We start from the raw sequence: 26651 nt of genomic DNA, 5'->3' as shown, positions 1-26651 counted from the left end.
GTGCAATGTTATTAATATAGCAGTTATTAATATAATATAGCTATACCACTAAGTAGAAACTACGAAAACAAAACTCTCGTAAGAACAAATCTTTGGGTCTGATAAAGGAGTAGAAGACGAGAAATTCTAAAGTGAAACTCCTTTTCCCTGCACTGAGTGTGACATGCTCATTGTATGTTCTCGTTATCATTCTGAACTCAGTTCAGTGCAGCAAATGTTTGTCGAGTACCTGCAACGTGCCAGGCCTTCAGGTAGGCACTAGGCTTGCAACAGAAATTTAATGTGGTCCTTACTGCAGGGAATGAGTTCATAGTCAAGATCAAGGGATTGGAAGACTACTCCCAAGCGAAAAATAATGTAATTATTTCTGTCAGTAGTAAGACCAAGTATTATGGGTGCATTGGGGAGGGAGCTATTAGTTGTGCCACTCAACTCAGGCGTGGCTTCGTGTAGTTAACTGGCATATTCTGGATCTCTGATGGTAAAGGGAAAAAAGAGCAGATTGGAAAGTATACACTGAATTTTGAAACTTGCATACAGCACTCCTGGGCACTTAACCCAGGACTAGGAGATAACTCTGCACAGTAGCTTGGTACAGTGTGCTTGGACAAAGAGGCTGACGTTGCTATGAGATAAGGTAACCCTATGGAAAGGAGTATAATAGTAATAGTTCTATTAGATGGTTTTTGTTAACTTTCATGATCTAACAAAATTCTTATAAATGTGTAGTATGGTCTATGTTAGTTTTTGCTGAAGGTAGTTAGAATGCTTGGTCATTAGTCAGTCCGTGCTAGATTTGTTGTACACTGGAGATTGGTATTGGCCTCCAGTGTCAAAAACCTTAAGGAAGATAGAACGTCAGGAGACTAACTCCCCAAAGGGTTTGTGTTTTTTGTAGTTTTGGCTGTTTTTAAACTTATTATCTCCCTCCCACCCCATACTTGTAATACATAAACCTGAAGGCCGTATATGACAAGCCCAAAACTAACATCATACTCACTGGTGAAAAACAGTTACATGAAAAGGCATTCAGCATCACTAATCATCAGGGAAGTACAAATCGGAAACACATTGAGATATCACCTCACACCTGTTAGGATGGCTGTTATCAAAGAGACAGAGAGATGAACATTGGTGAGGGTGTGGAGGAGGGCTGGCATTAATGTTTCTTTAGATGTTTGGTAGAATTCTCCAGTGAAGCCACCTGTCTTGAGCTTTTCTTTGTTGGAGGGTTTTGATTACTGATTCAGTCTCCTTCCCAGTTAGTTATAGGTCTCTTTAGACTTTCTATTTCTTCATGATTCAGTCTAAGTGGGTTGTGTGTTTCTAGGAATTTATCCATTTTTTTCTGGGTTATCCAATTTGTTGGCGTGTAATTGTTCATAGTAGTCTCTTATGATCCTTTGTATTTCTGCAGTATCAGTTGTAATGTCTCCACCTTCATTTCTGATTTTATTTATTTGAGCCTTCTTTTTTCTTAGCCTAGCTAAAGATTTGTCAATTTTATTTATCTTTTCGAAAAACCAGTTCTTAGTTTCATTGATCTTTTCTGTTATTTTTCTAGCTTCTACTTCATTTGTTTCTGCTCTGATCTTTGTTATTTCCTTCTTTCTGCTAAGTGGATCTGCTTTCTTTTTTCTTTTTCCTCTTCTGACTGGATAATTTCTAATGACATGTCTGTGAGTTCACAGGTTCTTTTCTTCTGCTTCATGAAGTCTGTTGATGTATTTTTCATTTAATTCGTTGTATTCTTCAGCTTTAGAATTTGGTTCTTTTCTATGATTTCTCTCTCTCTGTTTAATTTCTTGTTTCGTTTGTGTCTTGTTTTCCTGATTTCATTGAGTTGTTTATCTGTTGTTTTCTAGTAGCTTATTGAGCTTCCTTAAAACAATTATTATGAATTCTTTGTCAGGCAAATCATAGATCTACATTTCTTTGGGATAAGTTGCTGGAAAGTTACTGTGTTCCTTTGGTGGTGTCACGTTTCTTTAATTTTTCTTGTTTCTCATAGCCTTGTCTTGGTATCTGCATTTGACGGAGCAGTCACCTCTCACACACTTTAGACTGGTTTTTGTGGGGAAAGACCTTCTCCTGCGGGTGGGTGCAAGGGTATCTAATGGATGGGATGTGATGGCACCAGTCTTGGCGAGGCCCGGGTGCATAGTCTATGTTCATCTCCATCAGCTGAGGTCAGAATTGGTAAAGAGGGCAGGGGTCCTCAATAGCAAAGCCTTGGCTGTCTGCAGCGGCAGTGAGGGTTGCTGTGATCTTTGGTAGCAAAGGCTGGTGGGGACCTGCTGATCATTTTCTCTCATGAGGTATGTCGTGGCCAAGGGAATCCCTCTTGGCACTGGGTCTGGCTTTGGAGTGGTCTTGTGGTGGCAGTGGTGCTGAGTTGTGGGCACACTTGGATCAGCCTCAGAGCCAGGAGTGGAGCATATATGCTTGCAGAGTGACAGCAGCCTGGGGATTGGGTTGCTGGCTAGCCCACAGTGTCAGTAGCTCTGGTGCCTAAGATGTGGGCACATGTGGAGCAGCATGGAACTGAGGTCTGAAGTGCAGGTGTGTGCAGAGCAGCCAGGGCTCTGGGGTCCGAGGTGTCCAAGGGGTTGGAGGTCGGGGCTGGCCTCCCTGTTCCTGGGGTGGGAGACACAGCAGTGTTTTGGGAGGGGTGCTGTGGCGTCTCCCTCTCTAGGAGGTTAGCAGCCCCAGTGGCTGTTGGTTACCTCAGTGGCAAGAGCTGCTGCTGTTCCTCTGCAGAGCAGGCTACTGAGGTCCACACCAAGAAACGCTAGAGTCCTCTGCTGTGAAAGCTGCAAGGGGGGCCGGCCCGGTGGCGCAGTGGTTAAGTGTGCGTGTTCTACTTCGGCAGCCTGGGGTTCGCCGGTTCGGATCCCAGGTGCGGACATGGCACCGCTTGGCAAGCCATGCTGTGGTAGGCGTCCCACATATAAAGTAGAGGAAGATGGGCATGGATGTTAGCTCAGGGCCAGTCTTCCTCAGCAAAAAGAGGAGGATTGGCAGCAGTTAGCTCAGGACTAATCTTCCTCAAAAAAAAAAAAAAAAGCTGCAGGGATTCTGTGCCTTTCGTGGGGGCTGTTGAGGTCCTCAGTGGCAAAGGCTGCCCGGCTCCTTGCAGAGCAGGCCACTGGGGACCGCAGTGGCACCCTTTGTGTGGCTTATACTGATACCCTGCACTCTTAGCCATTTCCAGGTGTCTTGGCACTGGTCTTTTCTCTGCAGTTATTCTCTGTTGTTCTGCTCTAGTGTGTTGCTATAGGTTCTTTTCTTTTTTTTGTAGGTTCTTACTTTGACTCTTGTGCCCTCCCAGGGCTATTTTCGTTTGTCAGTGGCCATCTAATTATTGTTGTTTGTTCGAGGACAAAGACTAGTATCTCCTACTCCTCTGTCTTGCTGACGTCTCTGTCCCTGTCTATTTTGTCTCGAGTTGTCTAGTTTATTGTCATAAAGTGCATAATATCCTCATGTTATCCTTTTTTAAGGTCTGTGGGATATATAGATCTGTAGTGATGACCCCTCTTACCTTCCTTATACTATTTAGCTCTCTCTTTTTCCCTCATCAGTTGGGGTAGAGGTTTATCAATTTTATTGATCTTTGTCAAGAACCAGCTTTTGGTTTGCTTGTTTTTTTGTTTCCTTGATTTCTGCTTTTATGTTATTATTTTTTTCCTTCAGCTTGCTTTGGGCTTACATAGTGTGTCTTATCCTAGTGTCTATTTTTAAGGTTGAAGCCTAGATTTTTTTTTTTTTAAAGCTATTTTTTTTTTAAAGCTTTTATTTTTTTCCTTTTTCTCCCCAAAGCCCCCCGGTACATAGTTGTATATTCTTCGTTGTGGGTCCTTCTAGTTGTGGCATGTGGGACGCTGCCTCAGCATGGTCTGATGAGCAGTGCCATGTCCGCGCCCAGGATTCAAACCAACGAAACACTGGGCCGCCTGCAGCGGAGCTCGCAAACTTAACCACTCGGCCACGGGGCCAGCTCCCAAAGCCTAGATTTTTTATTTGAAACATTTCTTCTAGTGTATTTGTTTGTTGGTAGTATACGTTTGGCGGACAATGATTTCAGCTTTATCAAAAACTTTCTACTGTCCCCTTTAAAAATATATTTCATTTTTAAAAATAAGAATATAATTTTTATAATATATAAAATATTTATATTTATAATGTAAAATAAAAATATCATTCTTTTTTTCCCCTTTTCTCTTTCAATAGTCTAAAGATGTGTCTCTCTCTGGCTTATATAGTTTCTGATGAAAAGTTCCTATGCATGTAAATGTTTCTTTGTGTTCAAGATTTTCTCTCTATTTTTGGTTTTTAGTAGTTTTACTGCTACATTATGCCTGGGTGTGGGTTTTTTTTTTCAAGATTTTATTTTTCCTTTTTCTCCCCAAAGACCCCCGGTACACAGCTGTATATTTTAATTGTTGGTCCCTCTAGTTGTGGCTTGTGGGACGCAGCCTCAATGTGGCTTGATGAGCAGTGCCATGTCCACGCCCAGGATGCAAACCAGCGAAACCCTGGGACGCCTAAGTGGAATGCCTGAACTTAACCACTCGGCCACGGGGCCGGCCCCGGGCTGTGTTTTTCTTTGTGATTATTCTACTTGTAGTTCGCTGAGTTTCCTGGAGCTGAGATTTTCTGTTTGTGTTTTAGTTTGTGTGATTTGTGTTGGTCTATCTTCTAGTACTAAGTGTTTCCTCTGCTGTGTCCAGTATATTGATAAACTTGTTAAAGGAATTTTTCAAATATGATAGCATGTTTTGTTTTAACATTCATATTTTATTCTTTTTTATGCTTTTTGTCTCCCTTTAAATTCCTACTCTATTCATGTGTGGTGTCCATCTTTTCAACTAGTTCTTTAATTTATTAATAATAGTTATTTTAAAGTTCCTATCTGATATTTCCAACATTTGGGGCCATATTGGTTTTCTGTCTGTTGCCTGATTTATTTCTTGAAAACGGGACATTTGTTTTCATGCCCTTTTTAAATGTCTTTTATTTCTGATTGGATGCAGAACATCTTGTGTAAACAATGACAGAGACTGAGTTAAATAGTATTTCTATTCTGAAACGAGTGTGCCTCTTCTCTTTCTAGGCCATTATTGTGGGGAGTTGAGCCTCTCTAGTCTGTAGCTGGGCCATGTTTGGATGTTTTTGTTGTTCTAGTTGCCTTTGGTGCACCATTGTGTTGGAAGTCGTGAAATTTCATGTACTGCCTTGACGTCTTTGAGCCTCATAGGGCTTCAAAAGCTTCACTGTGATTTCCCCAGCTCTTGCCCCTTAACCCAGCCAGAAAGGCTCCCCACCTAGCCAGTTCCCCTAGCACCCAGACTTCAACCTAACCGTTTCAGTTTCCTGTCAGCCTGCAAAATTATTCAAACAAGCCAATCACATCCTCCCATGGGAACCTTCTTTAGGAGCTAGGGCACACCTCACCCTCTTGTTACACAGAGCCTCGCTTTCACAGCCCCTTCTGGCTCACTGTTCCCAAGTACAACCCCCGTGTGGCGCTGCATGGTGTCCTCTTCTGTGGGCTATGGTTATATCTGACTAGTAAACTGCTATCAATCTCATCTGTTTTGTCTCCCGTGTCGTGTGTTGTATGTCTGGCCATCTTATACTGTTTTGAGGGGCTGGTCCCTCCCTCACCGAAGGGTAAATGGGAGGTGATCTGAACATCCACAGACTTTGGATTGTTACCCTGCTTAGTGTGGGGCCTGGAACGTGGAAGGGTTTTTCAGTGTTCCTGTCCCAGCCTCCGTGGGCCCTGCACTGCAGCCTCTCCACATGTTTGCCCTTCCCCCGGTGGTAGAATGGTGTTGCTCGTTGCTGGCTGCAGGTTCATGGTTGAAGGCTCTAGGGTTTCTTAGCTGTCCTCTTCCAGCTCCGGCTTAGGCAGGCTTCGTGTGCCTGAGTCTCAGAGGCGGAGCTCCCGCAGCATTTTGCTCTTCCCGCAGCACCCTTGTGGGAGCCAGTCTCTGCCTTGTGCTGCCTTTTGTTGGCAGGGGTTTCTGGATGTGAGAGACTTTCCAGTGTCTCTCCAGTGGCACTTGGCGTGGGACCCAGGGGTGGGATGGTTTCTAGTCCCTCTCCGGTAGCAGACTTTGAATGAGAGAAGGAGCTGGAAAGCGAGGGGTTTTCTCGCCTGGTCTCCACTAGTAGCTGATCACCGTTTTGCACACCCACATCACCACCAATGGGGGCTTTCTGAGGTCTCTCGCCCTGTCCGAATTCTTCCTGCTCAACAAAGGGGGTGTATGGATTCCCTCTGTGCACTGCTCTATTTAGCTTCATCTTGCAAAGTTTGATAAGTTGTGTTTTCATTTTCATTCCTTCAGAGTATTTTCATTTTTCCTTGTGATTTTGGGGGTTTTTTGACTCATGGATTATTTAGAAGTTCCACTTATGTGTGGGGTTTTTTCCATGTATTTTTCTGTTACTGAATTCCAGTTCTCTTTTGTTTAGAAAACATATTTTGTAAAAAAACAAACAAACAAAAAAAAAAACCCGTGTTTTACATTTTTGAGATTTGAGGAATTCTGACCCAGTTTATGGTTTATTATGGTGAATGTGCCATGTACTCTTGAAAAGAATGGATGTTTTGCTGTTAGGTAGAACGTTCGATAAATGCTACTTAGGTTAAGTTTATTGATAGTGTTTTTTCAAGTCTTCTGGAGCCTCACTGCTTTCCTGTCCGCTCTTTCTATTATTTGCTGAGAGAGCAGTATCAAAAGTCGCTAGCTATAGTTGTGGCTTTCTCTTTTCAATTGTATAGGTTTTTGCTTTGATTATGTTGAAACTGCGTTATGAGGTATATACATATATAGGATTGTTGTGTTCTCCTGATGAATTGACCCTTTGATCTTTACATCATGACTCTCTCCCCATGGCAATATTCCTTGTGGTGAAGTCTGTGTTTCCTCTTAATATAACCACTCCAGCTTTATTTCATTGTTTACATGATATATTTTGTTTGCATCCTTTTATTTTCATCTTATTTATTTCCAAAGTGGGTTTTTTGTAGCTGGATCTTTTTTTTAAAAACCAATCTGACAACCTCTACCTTTTACTTGGGGCCTTTAGACCAGTTACCTTTAATATAATCATTGGTTTAAATCCATCATCTTAGTATTAATTTTCCATTTGTCCCATTGTTCTTTCCTCCTTTTTGACTAATTTTTTTATTTCCATTTTTTCCCTCCTAGAGGCTTACTGATTAAACTTTTGTTTTGTTTGGTGGTTTACAGTATGCATCTTTAATGTACTATAGTGTACCTTCAAATCAATTACTGTAATACTTAGGTCACGTAGATTATAAGAACCATGTAACAATACACTTCTAGTTATTCCCTGCTATTCTTGTGCTTTTGTTGTCATACATTTTATTTCTGCATCTGTTCTAAATCCCACAGTGTATTATTACTTTTTTTTGCTTCAGGCAATCCATGATCTTTTAAAGATCTTTTAAAGAAATGATTGTGGATTTCTACATGCTAAGCAGAAGCAGGACCTGAAATATGCAGAGGAACCTGAAAAGTTCAAAGTGCAAAGTAGCAAAGTCTCTCTCCATTCATGCAATGAAGTCCTTTGCCATAGAAACTTCTTTTGGCAAAGGGTATTTCCTAGCTCTTCTATCATTTAGGCTTTAGTTGCAGATAACAAACTTACAGGAGGTATTATAATGGAATTTGATTTTGGAAATTAGGTGCTTAAAATCACTGATAGGGTTGGAGAAGGAGGCTTCAGGCTGGACTTGAGAACAACCCCACAGAAATGATTCAGCAAGTGAGCTCCTACCTCTGCCCCGGATGGAAACTGGGAAGCTGCTGGGTTACCCTCGGCTCTAGAACCACACTACTTTAACCATGATCTTGGGATCAGGCAACCTCTACCAGAGTTATTGGCTCTAGAACGATTTTGTGCCTCCTAGTTCTGCTGCAGTAAAATGGATGCCTTGTGCACTGTCCTCTCTATCTCTGCTTAATTCATTTCTGAATTTAGGTCTTATACACATACGTCTGATGGGTAGAAATAAATCACGAGAGAGTCCTGGAAATATAACGTTTGGGTTTGCAGTATAAGAAGGTGAACTACAAGGAAATTGGAAAGGGTACTTACTGAGCAAGTCATAATTGGAGACAACAGAATCCATTTGAGTGAGCTAGTTTAAGAAGAACGAAATTTATTAAAGAGTGTTAGAAAGTGAACAGGACCTCCAGGAGGGCCAGGGGATCCAAGTTTAGATAACTTCACAGCCAGGACTTGTGAAGTCAGGAGCAATGTCTAATATCTCGCTGGCAATTTTCTATAGAAGCCCAACTATGACATCTGCTCTCTTTACTACCAATCTTGCTTGATTCTGTTCTACCTTGACTGTGTCTATAAATGCTATGTATCTAGGGTCTATTCTTAGTAAGAACACTGCACTTCTTACCGATTTTTGTATTAGAGTGCTTTTAATTACAAGTGAGAGAAACTCAGCCTCACGTAGTTTAGAAGAAAGAATAGATTATTGTTATATTAGGGTTCTTACTTGCTAAGTACAGAATTCACTATATCTAAGCACAAAGGAATACAGGATATTAGGTTCTCATAGAATCTCTGGGAAGACTGGAGAACAAGGCTTGGATGCTACAATTCCAGAAACAGTGGAAATGCCCATGCTCTCTGCTGCTTGGCATCCATGATGTCAAGTATGGATGGCAGAAAGGTCAACACAGATGCCCCAAAAGAATATGATATGTCAGCCATTGGTCTTGCCAAACTATCCAGTCTCCCTGCATGCAGTCTCCTCTTGATGTTGGTCACTTCTCTATCAAAGTATCATTCAGGTTTGTTAGCGTGGCTAAACCTGGCATGTATGTCTGCGTCCTTGTTCAAGGGTATTTCCTTAAATGAGTAGGCCCAAATTTAATGGCACAGCATCCATCTCTGGTTGATGTTTATTCTTCCTCTGGTTTTAGTCAGAACTCTGTCTTTATAGCTTGTAACTTCTGCATTAAATTATAAAGGTAAAATCACCACCAAGAGACCTTATATAAAAATAGAAAGGGAATTGTGGGTGCAGAAGGAAAATAATTATACCAAGGAAAGAAATATAGATAGCTTCTTTAGTCTTCCTTTCTCCATTTCTTTTTTTTTCTTTTAACTATTTTATTTCCCTCTCTCTCTTTTTTTTTTTTTTCACTCCAAAGCCCCAGTACCTAGTTGTATATTCTAGTTGTAGGTCCTTCTAGTTCTTCTATGTGAGCTGCCACCACAGCATGGCTACTGACAGGTGAGTGGTGTGGTTCTGTGCTTGGGAACCAAACGTGGGCTGCCAAAGCAGAGCACGCCAAACTTAACCACTAGGCCATCCGGGATGGCTCTTCTCCTTTTCCAAAACTCATCCTGAGGTTTTGTTGGCATTCAGAATCAGATTCCCCTACTATTCTCCTCCCCTCTGTACCTTAGAAGACCAGAGTTCTTGGTTGATTAGGGTGACCCAAACCTTTATTCCTGAAGGTTCTGAGCCCTGCATTAGAAGCAGTGTTCTCTGGGAATGAGTCTTTCATAAGTCTGTGGCTGGTATTACTAGCCAGTGCATTACAGGCAGAAAAGGCAAATCATATCTAGAATAATTGTCTGTTCAATGAGAACAGACAGCTGCTATTCCAAGATACTGAGAGTCTAATGTAACTGACATATACCAGGAATGGTGCCGTGTTGGAGGCCCATTGTACTCTCTCCCTTGCACGTTGGACACCTGAGTAATCAGATCAGATTTAGGGAGAGGACATCTCTGTGTAATCTCTGTCTCCTTACTTGGTTTATGTATCCTTTGAGCACTCATTGGTGTGGCTGGGGAAGGAGGCTGGCTGATAGCTATAGAGATCATCCTATCCAACTGATTAATTAGAACCTCCTCTGCAAGGGACCCTTTGAGTGAGCGTGAGGATACAAATGTCCTCACACTCAGGCCCATCCTGAGGTGTCTGTCCACAAACCTCTTTCCTAAGCCTCTTTGTTAGAGGTAATCTGATTCCTTTCAAGTCCCTGATCATTGTCACAAATAAATAACCACCGTCCATGAATGCATATAGATTAGTACCACTGGCCATCTCTCCTTTAACTCAGTGTAGAAAACCAGATGTTCAGTGTAATGTTCCACCGTCCAAAAGGATCTCCCTCTTCACTGTGCTTCAGAGCCACTTCTGCTTGGGGCTGAAACACGGCAGTATAATTCTGGTATAATTCTAGTATAATTCTGGTTGGTGCCAGTATATCATGCAAAGTCATCTGCCACATTCAGATTTTTTTTCTTCTTTTATTGACGTCTCATAGGAAACTCCCATAAAGTCATAAGTGAGGGTTGAGGGAGAAATGATACTGCATCAGGAGTAGACACACTGGGAGATGTTGCTTGTGCCGTTACGGTTACGACTTACATACCTCCTTGATAAGGGAATGGTGGTGCTGAGTACAGCTGAATAGAATTTTATGGCTTAGATAAAATCTCACCCATGATGATGCTCATGTTCCATGGTTACTTGATTTCCTTTTGGAGGTTCATTGGTAAATTGCCAGGGGCTATTTCTCAAAAGAAGAATAGTTAAGAGATGAAAGAAGTCGTAGCTTGCTTAAAACCCTAGGAGACTATGCTGTGACTGTCACATGAGGTCTTGCCAAAGTAGGTTCCTCATACCATCCCTCAGACATTTTCAACTCCATTACATTCTTGTTGAATTGGTGAAAACCGTATTTGCTTTAACTGCAGTCCAAATGCCAGTGGCTGTGCTGATTTGTTCCTGTGAGGAGACTACGTTTGTAACTACTGTTGGAGTTGCTACCAAGTTAATCCTAAAATAATTTCCTTTCTCTAAACTCCACCTATTCTCTCTTCAGACCAAGCAGGTAAGTTCAAGGTGGAGGTGATAGGAATGATGTGGATGTTGTACACGTGGGTCACAAGCAGACCCTTGGGTGCAGTAGGGTCTGGGAAGTACTCTTTTGACTCTAACCCGATGGTATGTTAGGGCAAGCTAGGTGGGAGTCAGAGCGAGGGCTGAGTCACCTATGTGTGAAATCTGCCCAAACAGCTAGAAATCGTGAATGCTACCAGCCATTTTATTTGAAGGTTTGATCTGCCCTGATTTGCATCGTAGATGACTAACAGATCTCCCTTTTACAGAGGGATATATTGAATATATTCTTTGGTTGTGAGTTTCTTGAGTAGGAGCTCATTTGGCCATTTTTGAATAATTATGGAAAATAGCAAAGGCAAGCTTCCTGTTTTTCTAATATGAATCACACTAGGCTGTGTTCTTTTTCAGAGATTTAGGTTTTTGTTTTATTTACAACAAAATAGGTCAAAATAGAGCAGTTTTGAAAAGGATGAGAATTACTATGCTAGAGACCAAATGACACCCAATTTGTAGCTGGCATCTTTGGAAGTTAAAGTAACTCAGGCTAAATCTATTTAAATATCATTTGTAAAAATTGTACTTCAACCCCACCTATACCCTGAGAACAACTTTCCTGAGTAAGTCATGAAATATTATCAGCCATAGGTTTATAGTTTTTAACAAAATGGGAGGTGAGAAATGGAATGTGTTGTGTTAGCATCTCTAACCGAAGGTAACTTGATTGGAGTACCCTTTGCTAAGAATTAATTTCAGTTTTCTGAAACATTTCTTCTAGAATGAATCTTCCATGTGGATATTTGCCTCATAATTTTAAAGAAGTGGTTTTAAAGGAAAGCAGTTTCTACAATAGCTTGTTTTCATTATCATGTTAAATATTTTTTCAGCTCCCTTGGAAATCATTGACTAGCATCATTGAATATTATTACATGTGGAAAACTACTGACAGATATGTGCAGCAGGTAATTTTTTTATATTGGTACCAATATGATTGCGTTAAAGTGACTTTATGTTTTAATATTTCTTAGCAATATACTTAATTTTAAATGTTTTGTTTGCTTTATGTTTTCTAGACTATTGTAAACTATATGATTTTATATCCTTAAGATGATATTTTAAGATTTTATTCTTAATATTTTCTTTACTTCAGAATTCCTTATGATAAATATTTTGGAAAGATGACAGGGAAAGATACGATAGAGAAGAGAGATTATTTGCCTTGCAGGTGTCTGGTGCCTCATCTTTTTGGGTATAGTTGACAGGAATGGCCTAAGATGTGATACTAACACAAACCTTTGAAACAAGTTATTTTTATGAAGTATTGAAAATTTAGACCAATGCCATTGACCATACAATTTGAGATATTTTAAAAGATCTTCTGAAACCTCCTTATGTGACATTTGTGTGGGTATGTCCCCTGTCTTTGACCTTAACTGTGGTTAATCTTACTGGTTTGATGCTTTGGTACTGTACGTAAATTTTTCTCCACAGTTATTTCTAAAAGCAGAGTATCATTTATTTTTTAGTCCTTCCCAAAGTCCCATATTGAGGTAATTTTCTCAGGTACTTATTTTGAATAATACTACTTTTGGAGAAAGGTACATTTTCCTGAAGTGACCTCAGTCAATACTTGTTTTTGTATTCTTCTGGTCACATGTCAGAACTGGTAATGAAAGGGGCAATATATTTAACACAGACATTATTTTTCCAAAGTATGTGATCATACAGTAGCAAGTACTGGATGCTATAAAAATACGTTTTAAGCGTCACATAGTGAGTTGTTGAGATCATGAATAGTGAATAGATACCCACAGCTTATTGAAAAACTTCCAGCGTCGACATCATGTGTAATTCAAAAAGTGCTTCTTTCAAACAACTTAGGTAGGAGTGAAGACCATGTGCTGTGGAAACCTGTGTTATTCAAAGCAAAAAGAGTCCCTAAAAATGGTGGAGATGATGGCATCAAGGATGGTTGAAAAGTGTTTGAATAAAATTATTTCCAAAAACTTCAACTCTGTCTATAAAAGTTTTAAGTTGTCCCCCTAAATGTTTTTGTTTTCTCCTCATTGAGAAAATGGAGGATTGCCTTGTATTTTCGTTTGTCTTATTTTTAGATATGTACCATATATTATTTTCCTTCCCTATTTGCATTCGTTATTGTGTTGAGCAGTCTCTGGATTTGATTATATAATCTTTTTCCCATTCCTTTCCATGCATTTGGCTCCTAATTGGTTCCTAAAATCTGATGTGAATTCAGCCAAGCTTTAAAGTTTACTGCATATCTCCCAACATTTGAGGGTAAATGCTTATTTAATTGTACTTAGAATAGTTGCTATCTCTTTCTTTTGCATGGACTTTGGAAACTAATCACCTCTGAATATTTTTCTAAAAGCAGAGTATATTGTGTTTTTTTTTTCCTCCCAGAAAGCAAAAAAGAAATAAAGTAGAAACTAAATTTGAAAAGTAAAAATGGTTGCTTAAAAGTCCTGTTTATTCACTCATGGAGGAATGGGAAATGGAGTTGTTCATTGCTTTATTTTTTAAACCTGTTTCTAAAATGTTATTAAATCTTGTAGTTCTGTACCTCAGAATCTAGTGACTTTTCTTACAAATTGCTAGGTTCAGAATATACACATGAAAGAAAAGCCCATCTTAAAATGGGAGTTTTTGAATTATGCTTTAATATTTCATTTTCTTCTGAATTTTTTTAGACAATGAAGTGATAATAGTTATTAGGCATTGTATGAAAAATATTTTGTCTGTCTTTTGAATTAGAAACGTCTAAAAGCAGCAGAAGCTGAAAGTAAACTGAAACAAGTTTATATCCCGACTTAGTAAGTAATGGAAATCTTTTAAAATATTTGTCATGGTATTAATTCTATCAAAACAAAATATGTCGTTTTGGTCAGTTTCAGCCAAATTTGAATTTCTTTGTGTATCATATTTTCTTCCACTACAAAGCATGAGACTTGCTTTCCATTAGACCACTACAGTGATTTTTTTAGGAAGAAAAATGGCCGGTGGGAGAAACCCCAAATACACTAACAAAAGTACTAGAGGAAGAATGTCATGTATGGAACTTCTCTCAAAGCTGCAGGGAAAGCGTCAGAAACCTCACCCATGAAATTCTATTATTTGAAGCAAATGTGTTTCAGAAAGCTAGCAACTTTTGAAACTTGCGTTGTAGAATGGGTTTTGTTTCTTAATGCACATTGCCCATTGGAGGTGCGTTGTTTATTTGATTGAGGGTTTTACATTGTTTGCTTGGGGGAAGGGTTAGGGAAAGTAATTAGAACCATACTTTGTAAATGTTGGATAAATAATGAATAGGTTTTAATAGTTTCAGATGTCTAGCATTCTGTCATTATCCTCTGAGTTTAGAAATCATTGTCAGATCAAAATGAATACCAGCTTTCTTTTCATTTGCTGTTTTAAATGAATTGTAATTTTTTGAGGTCTTTAGAGTTCCATCATTCATTTGTTCAGGAAAATTTAATTTATTGAGCACCATGTATATATAGTGCTATCTCCTAGGGTCTTTGGAGGTTAAAATGAAATTTTCTGCAAAGTTCTATGTACTACTCCAAGATTTTCTCACTCTTTGAACTCAGTACAGTTGTCTTATACCTAGCCTTTTGTTTACGGAATTCTGATATATTAATACATATTTCTTACATATAGGAGGCCTTATAGACGACGAATTGCGATATTTCTAATCAGTATGTTATCTCAAGGCAGATAACATGTAATTTACAGGGTCAATAATTTTTATTCAGAGCTATAATGCCCCTCTGCAGAGTGGTTTCTAATATTTTAGAAAATTATATATTTCACTTGACTAATTTATAAAAGAGCAACTCCTCAAATAAAACATTGTTGTGTTCCTGTGTCTTAGATTTTCAAAAGCAAGCATTCCACTGTCTTGTACTTTGCAGCGCTGTTGTATCAAAGGAAAGGTGCATTTAACTAGTTTTCACCAAGTAACCCAGATAATTGCTGTTGTGTCTTGCACTGACTTTGGAGTCTTGATCTAGGTCAAAGACCAGCAAACTGGAGTCTGCAGGCCAAATCTGAGCTGCCGCCTGTTTTTGTAAATAAAGTGTTATTGGACAGCCATGTTCATTCATTTATGTATCGCCTATGTTTGCTTTCGTGCTACAATGACAGAGTTTAGTGGTTGAGACATAAATTATAATACCCACAAAGCTTAAAATATTTATTATGCCAACCCCTGATCTAAGTGAATGATTTTTGAAGATGAAAATAGTTTCTTCTCATACTTTTTTTAAAAAGTTATATATATATCATATATGTAAATAGAAATTATGAAGCTGTGTTATTGAGTTGGATAAGAATCTGAGTCCTTCAAAGAATTTCCCAGTTAACTCTGAAATAGAATATTTTAAAACAAATACTAGATTAAGAGTTATTTTATACTGTTCCTCTCTTGAGCCTGGCAGTCTCTCGTATGCAAAACACTCTGTTCAATGCTAGAGTAGAAAGGTTGAGAAGACAGGCTGTCTTCTGGAGTGTGCATTCCAGTGTGGGGAAGACAGACACTAAGCAGCTAGTCGCCTAGTGTGATGAGTACTGTGATGGAGAAGACGTTTTATGAGAATTTATATGGGGGGACCAGACAAAGTCAACATGATTAGGAAAGATTCCTTGTGGAAGTAACTTTGAGTGAACTGTAGAGGAGGAGGAGAAGGAATTAACCAGGTTATGGAGGCTTTCCAGGCCAATGGGATCCTGAGATGGGAAGGGGCAGAACATAGATAAGAGGCTGAGAGAAAGGCAATGTGGCTGATGTGAAGAGAGTGTGCGAGCCACGGGAGGCTGGTGTGGTAGGCAAGGGCCAGGAATTTACCCATCTGATGAACAGTGGAAATGGATGTTAAACAAGGAAGTATCATGATCAAATTTGTACTTTAAGATCACTGACTGTGTTTTGGAAAATGGTTTGGGGAAGGGGAGCTAAGAGTGGATGTAAGGAGACCAATTACAAAGTTTTTGGAGAGAAAGAATGATAGTAGCTTGACCTAGAGTTGTGGCCCTGGAAATGGTGCACTGCTTGGAGGTGGTTGACTTTTATGCGGGGGTAGAGGGGAGATTTCAAGGTTGAGTCCCAGGTTTCTGTCTAGCACAGCTAGATGGATTGTTGTGCTATTCACCAAGCTAAGAAACTGTGGCAGAGAACCAGGTTAGGTCATTTTGAGTTTGCTCTATCCAAAAAGAGGTGTTGATTATGCTGTTGGATATATTGGTCTTAAACTCAGGGAAAAGTTCTGGGCTAGAGATACAAATTTGAACTTCATTAGCATGTACTATTATGTTTGAAACCATGGATGAGATTTCTTAGAGCCGTAAGAAAACAGGGCCTTGGACCAAGCATGAGGAAATCCAGTGTTTTATATATCAGACAGAGTATGATAGCTGAAGAAGGATAGCGAGGTGAGTGCATTATCACAAAAGCTGAGAGAGGAGTGCGTTTCAAGGAGAGAAAGAGATTAACAGTGTCAAATGCTGATGAAAAATAGCCAGGGAGTATAACACCATAGACGTCATTGGTGGCCTTTAATGTAGGGTGAGAGCTGCATTTGAGCCAGGGAACTGCACACAGTAAAGACTGGCATCTCTCAAGAAAAGTGGCTGGGAAAGACAGTCCAGAGAGAGTGCTTGGCTTTGGGGGGTGGGTTGGGATAGAGTAATGGGAGGGTTTTTAAATAGGAGAAATGTGTTTACGTGGTGACAAGAAGCATCCAGGAAATAGAATCAAGTGTACAAAGTTCACAAGAGGGCAGGAGGTGTGGAGTCTGGAGCACAGATGAGGGGGAAGTTTTGGACGTTAGATAAAGGAAGGGCAGTTTCACATAATGCAGCTTTAAAAAGTTTTTTTTGTATGTTTGTCTTATAGTAAAAGTTTATTCAAATGGTCACATTGATATTAATCATTTGTCCCCCGAGAATGAATCTGTAGGTACTTGGTTTTGCAAAATATGTTTTAAGTGAGTCACATATCTATATTCGGTCTTTGCACATTTATTTTCCTTTTGTGATTATTATAATGTTAGTGGTTTATTCAATCATGTAACAGTCTAGATTCAGTTGGACAACTAACTAAAGTTGTGTTTACTGTCCTTTTTTCAGGCAGCTCAACTGTAAATTTGTATTAGCTCTTTTTCCACACATCTTTAGCTGTGGGTTAAATGTCAGAAATTTTCGTATTCTGGAGAAACCTGCTGACATTATCGGTCATTTGATTCTAAGGGGCTGTCATTTCTGTCTGTATATGGTAGATTTTTAAAGATCAGAAATGTTATTACATACCCTTGGAAAATCGTAGTCATTCTAAATCAGTTCTTCATTTTGTATGTTTTCAACTGAAAACTATAAGAAGAGAAATATATTCTGTCTGGTTTAAAATGTGTTTTCAAAACCAATTTGTCTTCAAAATACATTGCTGGCACAGGTTAGAAGTGTAAATAATAGCCTTGTTTATAGAATAGGGACCTCAGTGCACACAGAGGTTAAATGGTTTCTTCTGGGATGGTGGTGGGGTGTCACCTAAGAGTTAGAGTAATAATGCCTGAAGGAAATTTTAGTTTGCCGTCAGGCCAAGTTTAATTAGGCTTTCACTGGGAAATGGAATTGTGGGAATGAGAAACAGCAAATGAGAAGTTCGTGGGCCTGCTCTGTATTGAAACTCCAAGTGTCTTGATAGTTGTGAACTCTCATTACTTCAGTAGCCATGGGAAGGTGTAGTCTGCGTTTAGTCACCCAGCATTCATTTCTAACAAATAATTTGCTAATTTATTTTGCTTATTTTCTGTCTGGCAAGTAGACATGAAATCTTCTCTAGAATGAAAGCTCCTTGATGTCAGGCACTTTTATTTACTAGGCACCGGATAAATGTATGTTAAATGAATTATGAGTTTATTGAGGATATTCTCTGTCCACCTGTGCAGTATTCTTGGGCATGGCTTATAAGCAGGGGAGTTAGCCTACCCTAAATAGGGAAGAGCTAGCCGTGTTTGCACAGGAAGTATCAAGATAATCTGGGCTACATGTTTCTGAGGAATTATGGCCTCTGGGAAATTTGCCTATAGAATTCTGATAAATGTCACTTTTTACCTCCTCCTAAAAATTTTTTTCTTAAAGAGAAAAACCTCAAGGTACATTTATTGGTTTTTCTAATTTCAAATGCTATGTTATCTTGCTCATAAAAATTCAAACGTAATAGAAATTATTATCACGAGTGGTCTGAATCTCCTGGAGTGCTGACTGGCCTCTGGAGCTGTGCCCTGTTGACGTCTGCAGTGTCTCTGTGGAGCACGTGGCTTTTGTGCAGGTCCTGTGAGAGCTGGTGTGTCAAGTCAGCAGCTCTCACAGCAGCAGCAGGAATGGGATGGTGGTTTCTCTAAATACAACACACTGCCCTTGGCTTAATTTATTTGATCCAAAAGTTATTTTATTTTTTCAGGAGAATCTATGATAAGCAATAAAGCTTAACAACTTATGTCTTTCAAAAGCATCAGAGGGTATCCTAAGGAAATTGTATTTGCATGGAGGAGAGATACTGCTGTACTTACTTTGTGAGCATCAGGCGCAAGAGATTGGTTTTCACATAGCCTTGTTTTGTAAAGGTGAATGGTTTGGGTTCATTTTAACACCTTACTTTTACCAGTTTATTTCTTCTTCACCCAACATTGAAATGTTTATTTTTGTGTAGTTACGATAAATCAGTAACAAGACGTAGAGCCTTTTGCCTTGTTATACAAGTCATTTTTATCACCTCACTTTGTATTTCATTGAAAGCAGCAAACCAAATCCCAACCAAATATCCACCAGCAATGGCAAACCTGGTGCTGTGAATGGAGCTGTGGGGACCACATTCCAGCCACAGAATCCTCTCTTAGGGCGAGCCTGTGAGAGCTGCTATGGTAAGTTTTCTCCAGCAGAGCTTTACTTTCTTCCTTGAGGTGTGTCTTGGGTGAAGTGCAAGGAACCAGGCTGGCGCTATGGGATGGGAAGTGTTGAGTAGCTTTCTCGAGGGTGCACGAGGTCAGTACTGCGCAGAGGGCTGAATAACGTAGCCTCAGAGTGGATAGGTGCCCATCCTTCCCTTCTGCCTGGACGCTAAATCTAGGCATTGGGTTTCTTTGGTTTGCTTCTGTGGAGTCCTGTGTGTGTTAAGTATTCCACAGCATTGTTTGCTAAGCTGTGTTCAGAGTTGTTGCTAGCTTTGTGCAAACCGTGGTCCCACAAAATATACCAAGTCCCCCTTTGGAGTTTCTCGGTATACTGTGACAAGTTAAAGGCTCCAAATAATTCCATAGGAAGGACCTGTGTGTGGATGAACTGCTATTTATAGTCCTCAGACCAGGTTTCCTCAGAGCACTGGTTTGGGAGATGCTGTTCTGTATTTGCTTTTGGCCTCAGGGCCCCAGTGTATTTATCAGCATTTATCCGTGTCAAAACCTATCAATCAGACACCAGCAGTATTATATTACATTTGTCCTGGATATTAAATTGGGTTAGTGAGATGAACTGTTAGGCAGTTGACACACTTTTTATATTTATTTAAAATCTCAAACAACTGTATAATCTCTAAATGAGGGCATTGGTGACAGTATCATCTATGTTTCCTTCCAATCCAGTCAAAGAGGCTTGGAGTGGGAGAGGGAAGGAAACTAATATTCATTAAAAGTTTCCTTGGGGCCTGCCTCGTGGCGCAGCGGTTAAGTTCACACGTTTCGCTTCTCGGCGGCCCGGGGTTCACCGGTTCGGATCCTGGGTGCGGACGTAGCACCACTTGGCAAAAGCCATGCTGTGGTAGGTGTCCCACATATAAAGTAGAGGAAGATGGGCATGGATGTTAGCTCAGGGCTAGTCTTCCTCAGCAAAAAGAAGAAGATAGGCAGTAGTTAGCACAGGGCTAATCTTCCTCAAAAAAAAAAGTCTACTTGGGGCCCAGTTTTTGTCCCTCAGCAGCTCTTTGGGGGTTAGATGTAGCCTCCTGCCCTAAGAACAGGGGAATAAGGGACATGCATGGCTCTTCTCCATATTCCACACCAAGCGTCAGCATTTGAAAAGGCTTTTAAAACCAAATCATATAATTATCTTTCCTGAAACCAAGGAAGGGGTGTGAGCCAGCCAATTGTTGACTTCACAAAAATAGTACATGTCTAAGCATTTTCTGCATCATGGGAAGCACAAAGGGAAACAATTTGTGGAAATCAGATTCTTTTGGTCAAAATTTTACATGGATTGCTTCATAAATGTCTTTGAATTGGGAATTCTTAGATTTTGAAGTTGATTTGTATTCAAATGAAAATAAAAAGAATACTGCAGACAAATGGTGGTGACTTAATCTGTCTTGGTTTTGACTCACAAACCCCGAAATTTCACACTCCTATGTAGTCTCATATATCCCTTTAAATAATGATTCTGTCGTTTTTATGTGTGCATCACAAATAAGCAATTTTAATTTCATAATATTTATTTTAGATCCTATATTAAATAATCTGTCATAAAATGTATCTTAATATACACGATTTATGTTTATAGATAGAATTTGGTGTTTTCTATTTGTCATGTTTTATTTGAATTTGAGTTAATTATGTAAAGAGAAAGGCATTTGCTGACAGATATTAAGATGACATGTCATGATTAGTTTGGGGAAAATGTGTATTTTAAATATGAGTAAAATTTTATATTCAGAATCCAAAATAGATCCATGCCTAACATTTAGGATTCTTAAAATTTATGTTTAAAAAGAATCAACTTGACTTATTTTATTGTTTTTAAATTATAAGAGGAAAGGTTTTTAGACTGCTATTTGCAATGTGTCCTCCAAAAGTAATCCATAATGGGTGCACAGTATTATTCTCAATAAACCAAGAGGCAGTTTGACTGTAATGGTCACTATATTTTCTCTTTTTCACATTGGTTTGTGAAGTGTTTGTTGGTGCCTTGATGTGCTGTTTGATCATTTTGACCTGATGAAGGTAACTTAGAGATCAGAGGAAGAATATTTCAAGGCAAACTTACAGAATTATAATAATTTCTATATACCTCATTAACCTAATGTTTCAGCGTCAGTGTTTTCTATCTTAAATTTCAGATCCATTGTGGGAATACTTTAAATGTTATATGGCAGTAATTCAGACTGCAGAACAGAACCAACACAGGCTTGCAGTATTTAGTTAGCTAAGTGATAAATCAACTGAGTTAGTAGGTCTTTTTTTTTTTTAAGATTTTATTTTTCCTTTTTCTCCCTAAACTCCCCTCCCCCCCCGGTACATAGTTGTGTAGTTTTAGTTGTGGGTCCTTCTAGTTGTGGCATTTGGGATGCCGCCTCAGCATGGCCTGAGGAGCGGTACCATGTCCGCACCCAGGATCTGAACCGGCAAAACCTGGGGCCGCTGAAGCCGAGTGCGCACACTTAACCACTGGGCCACGGGGCAGCCCCTGAGTTATTAGGTCTTAAGCATGCTGTGATCTCGGGCGCACATGCTCACTCGATGTAGATTTACAGTCTTGGAAGGGATTCTGTTCTTAAAGGGAGAAATAGTAAAATAATTATTTTGTCTATTGATTAAAATAAAAGAATGGAAAACAGATGCCTGTTTCTGTCAGATTCCTGCCTTTGTTAATGGGGCCCCGCTGAGCACCTTAAACCCTGAGGTAGCTTCTGAACCGTAGGTTTGGAAACCTGGATTTAGACTTTAAATACACTAATAATACCTTTCTGATAACTTATTTCCAGAAATGTACACAATAGGAGATATTTTTAATTAACAGAAACTCCCTCCGCAGCACAACGTGTAATATGGGATACTTCACATAATAGCCTCTCTTAGTAAGAGCCACAGGCACTTGATGTGGATATAGAAATAGATGGTTTAATGAATTCTGAGTGTCAAAAAATATACGCATATACTAGACTTTAATGTTTGGCTGGTAAACTGGGGAAAGATAGATAACGTTGTAAACTGAAGATGGCTTTGGAATATTTTTGAAATATTTTGATTTTTTGTTTATTGCTTTTACAAATTATCTGGCATTCTTTGTTTTTGTTTTCTGTTTTTCCTCCATCTTTAGCTACACAGTCTCATCAGTGGTATTCTTGGGGCCCACCTAACATGCAATGTAGATTGTGTGCAACCTGTTGGCTCTATTGGAAAAAATATGGAGGCCTGAAGATGCCCACCCAGTCAGAGGAGGAGAAGTTATCTCCCAGCCCAGCTGCAGAGGTACATGAGCAGTAGGCTTTTTAGTGTTGAGAAATGTCATGTTTTCAATGGCTGAATCTCTCCTTGGAAACAGAAGTACAGTATAGGATAATTGAAAAACAAACAGCTATTTTTATAGCTAAACATAGCACCAGAGTTTTTAGGGTAGATGTGGAGAGAGGGGCAGGGACAAATCAGATTTTTTTAGATATTCAAAACATTGGTTTTATGAGATTACTCAGACAAAAGAAGAACAATGTGTGTGGGAGATGTTAGTGTAAATAGAGAGCTTACAAATTAAATGTTTTAATTGCTTTTTTAAAAAACAGTTTGCAACCTTTAGATACTGTTGAAAATGTGTCTTATTACCTAAAGCTAATAGAAATTGAACATTTTTTCTGCCCCTGGGCTGTCATAGGAAGGCCAGGAAGGTGTGGACTCCATCTTGGGGTGAACAACAGTTGAAATACGATTTTGGTAAAATTCTCACAGACTGCAGATATCAAAAACCTGTGTCTACCAGAGGGAGACTATTCCTTTTGAGTGCTAACAGGATCTGAGTATTCCTTCAGCATTTTTATTTTTTTTAATAATCTAACCCCTTGACAATTTTTTACTATTTTGAATGTGATTTTGGATTGTTAAGGTCAATTTAAAAACAAAAGTATAGGATCACACACATACCTAGCCCCACCCAGTTTTCGTCTCTGTTCCCCATCTCCTTCCCCAAAGTGAACACTTTTTAATTCCCTCTTTTGGGGATAGTGTATTAAGTTATAGATGCCTCAGTGGAAGACGTAAAAATTACATTTTTCTTTAAGCATGATGCAAGTAGTGTTGTACTTTGGTAAGTTCTATTCTTCACATGTATGTTGGTGTCTGAATTTGCAGGACCCCCGTGTTAGAAGTCACATGTCTCGCCAGGCCATGCAGGGGATGCCGGTCCGAAATACTGGGAGCCCGAAGTCTGCGGTGAAGACCCGCCAAGCTTTCTTCCTTCACACTACATATTTCACAAAATTTGCTCGTCAGGTCTGCAAAAATACCCTCCGGCTGCGGCAGGCAGCAAGACGGCCGTTTGTTCCTATTAATTATGCTGCCATTAGGGCAGAATGTAAGATGCTTTTAAATTCTTAACCCTATATGTTGTGCCTCTGATCATTTTCTCACTTCCCTCACTCTCTTTTTTTTGTTTGTTTTTGTTTGCAATAAACATAAGTTCTTGTGTACAGCCTTTTATTTGGTTTATTTTTTTAACATTGTTTTTGTCTGCTGCCATTTGTATCATGCCAACCTGGGGAAAAAACATTGAAACCTCTACAGTCTTTATGAGAGAGTATTGCTCAGCAAAAGATTGGTGGGAGGTGGTCCTATCCAGTGGGGTTTGGTGATAGAATTGCCTAAAGAACCCTTATTGAGGCACTCATATCTATAAGGTAGTGCCACCATATAATCCTTAAGGATGGTGTTATCATGAAACTCCATAGTGGAGACATGCAGCGCAGTCTTACATGTATTCATTAGATTTGAATAAAATTTGCCAATTTAGACTAATTAGAAATTGCATGTCTTTGTAAATCTCTGATTTTCTCACGAACCTTTTAGAATTATTGTAAAATATTATAGAAATTCACAGTGCTTCATAATGAACGCTATGTTTATTAGATTAGTAAATTATAAGTGAATTTTAAAGTCTTTTGGGTGAATTTTCTGAAATTACACATTTAGTTTTTACAAGTCAGTGTCTGAATTTGTGGTTGAGCGTTCTATTTGTCCACTTCAGTTTTTGTATCATAATCATATATCGTATATATTATCACATAACATTTACATAACTTTATCACTCTCATTTTCAACACATTCAGTCTTATGTTTCATTTTTTTGTTAGAACAAAGGTCATATGTACCCATGAATTGCGGACTGTTCTGTTATTACCATGCACCCCTGAGTGTGTCCATAATTTGTGTGTTAGCTCTGATTCTATCTAGTTTTGCTACTGGTAGTCACATTCCTGGCTAGCATGTTAGAGCCATGCAACAGTTTTCTGCTAAAGGATGAGAAAACTTGCTGTCTGGCTTAACGGATAGGAAATCTTAAAGACATTCAGTAGATGCTTTTTTTAAATCCATGAGATGAGAAGTTTCTTACAGGATGTTCCATTTTGATTTAAAGAGGGTATCCTTTTTAAAGGAGTGATGATTGAAAAACATTTTGTGTTTCTGAAGAGAATTTTCAGCTGAACCGTTGAAAGGCTTTAAAACTTATAGGTAAAAGCTTTATGAGAAGAAGAAAAGTGCTTTGTAAAGGGAATGGAAATCGTTAGTAATCTCTGAGTCCCGTGGAGGGGAAATTTAGCTACATTAGACTCATGTATATTTGAGAACTTAGGCTTATATTGAGGTTTTGTGCTAGCATTTCTGAATTCATGGATTTGTGTTAGCACTTTTCCTGGGTTCGTTTCCTGGTCAGGGAACCACACCACCTGTCTGTTGGTTGTCATACTGTGGCGGCTGCATGTTGCTGTGATGCTGAAAGCTACGCCACCAGTATTTCAAATACCTGCAGAATCACCCATGTGGACAGGTTTCAGCGGACCTTCCAGACTAAGACAGACTAGGAAGAAGGACATGGCCACCCACTTCCCAAAAAAATTGGCCTTGAAAACGCTGTGAATAGCAGCGGAGCATTGTCTGATATAGCACTGGAAGTTGAGAGGATGGTGCAAAAAGACTGAGCAGGCTCCTGCTCTGCTGTCCACAGGGCCGCTAGGAGTCGGAATCGACTCGACAGCACTAGCAACAGCAAAACTGATTTAAACTGCTTAGCTGATTTAAAACATCTACTTTTATGTATAATTTCTTAAGAAGAAGAATAAAGCATTTGAAAAAGAAAATGAATGAAATTCTTCCATTAAAATTGGGCAGGATCCATTACCGTCTTTGTTCCTCTGAATGGAAAAGAAAAAACCATCACCAACTAAATTTGCTGCCGAGGAAGCTTCTGTTTCCCATGGCTCTTTCTGTTCCTTTCTCAATTAATTTGCAAATTTTTATTTTGACTTTTCTTCAGTGAAGCACATTTTTCTGTCACCTCACTTTAGTATTTTTCTCAGTTGAATGGCCATGTTGCTAAAAAAGGGTCAAGATTAAATTACCTGTATTTTATTTGTACAAACATAGATATAATAATAAAAGAACAGAATCATTTGTTGTGATGAGAGTCAAGGAGCAGATTTTATTTGTATTTAGCTTTATTAGTTGAATCAAATTCTCAAAATAATTTTACCTTGGTATTTAACATTATAAAATTTCAGCAGCCCTGTACTTGGTTATTTTTTTTCAGGCAAGCATCTAACAATCTCTTCCTGGCATGTAACTGATTCTTACATTATCTTTTCTCTTTTTCTGTGTACCTTGTTAGAATCTCTTCAGCAGATCCATTGATCTTGGCTTGTTAGCAAAAAGGTTAGATGTTAATAGCCGGATGTCCATAGGCAACCATGTCTTGTGGTCCACTGGGAGTATATGGGTGCATTTTTTTTAGTAAGCTTTTCTGGGTTTCTCAAAGGCAGTAGTGATCTGGCCCCCCTAAACAAGAATGCAGTATGCAGTATGAATGTACTTTCTGATCAGGCGAAAGTTTATAATTCTAAAGATGCTAATGGATCACCAGCTCCGATTAATGCATTTTAAAATAATTCTTCATAAGATTGGAAAAGGAAGATAGTTTTCCCTGTGGATTTGAGACTTTTCCTCTTTTAAGAACTATAGAAGTTGACTCCTTCCATGGCTTTTGGTCTTGGCAGGACCATCACAACCGGTATCATAGCCAGAGTTTATGGGGTGACTACAGAAGAGGGAGGAAGTGGGGAGCTAAGGAGGTAAAACTCTCAGGTGGGAGAGAGCATAATCCTGACCATGAGTCCTTGACTTACACGTTAATCCTTATTTAGAGGAAATGGTTTTTGATTGGTTACAGCCCACTCCCTGGCCTTTATTTTCATTAAGAAGCCAGTATTAAGGACTGCAGTACAGTAAAAAGGGTAATTTTTGTTTGCGTGTGCATAAAATATCCTAAAGAAAATACAAGAAGTAATAACATCTTTGGGAAGGGAAAATAAGAGGCTGAGGAAAAGGTGTGGGAAGGATACCTACCATTGTTCATCCTTTTGAACTTTCTCAGTTTTGAACCATGGTAATATATTTCCTATTTAAAAAAGTAGTTTAGAAGCAAATTAGTATATAGTAATATACTATATACTAAAACATGTTTAAAAATATATACGGATGAGATATATATAGGGAAAGTGATTTTTTAAGACCAGTTTCTCCAAACACCTATTTTAATAATATACCTTTATATGTGAATATATAAGTCCCTGCAAAAAGTTACTGACATTAGTAGCCTGAGCCCATTCTACCATATAGATAGTGCTTATTAAAAATGGATTGGTAAACCAAAAACCAAACATTGCATACTACCATGTCCTTAACA

General features: G+C 39.0%; 1 protein-coding gene across 7 annotated transcripts in view; it reads left to right on the top strand.

The window, feature by feature from the left end:
* Positions 1-26651, top strand: part of MTA3 (metastasis associated 1 family member 3) — a 192678-nt gene that overhangs the window by 147057 nt on the left and 18970 nt on the right. For 5 of the 7 annotated variants that reach the window (XM_044772308.2, XM_070512183.1, XM_044772303.2 and 2 more), the window contains 5 exons: positions 11810-11884; positions 13698-13756; positions 18738-18862; positions 22026-22177; positions 23048-23270. In XM_044772308.2, coding sequence (XP_044628243.1) covers positions 11810-11884; positions 13698-13756; positions 18738-18862; positions 22026-22177; positions 23048-23270 — 634 coding nt within the window. The remainder of the gene's footprint in view (positions 1-11809; positions 11885-13697; positions 13757-18737; positions 18863-22025; positions 22178-23047; positions 23271-26651) is intronic. The other 2 variants (XM_044772304.2, XM_070512182.1) reach the window with 1 other exon arrangement.

Source organism: Equus asinus, chromosome 6 (genome assembly GCF_041296235.1).
Source record: "Equus asinus isolate D_3611 breed Donkey chromosome 6, EquAss-T2T_v2, whole genome shotgun sequence".
In the NCBI taxonomy this organism is placed as follows: domain Eukaryota; kingdom Metazoa; phylum Chordata; class Mammalia; order Perissodactyla; family Equidae; genus Equus; species Equus asinus.
Note: the sequence above shows the minus strand (reverse complement) of the source record. Positions and strands in the feature narration are given on the sequence as shown.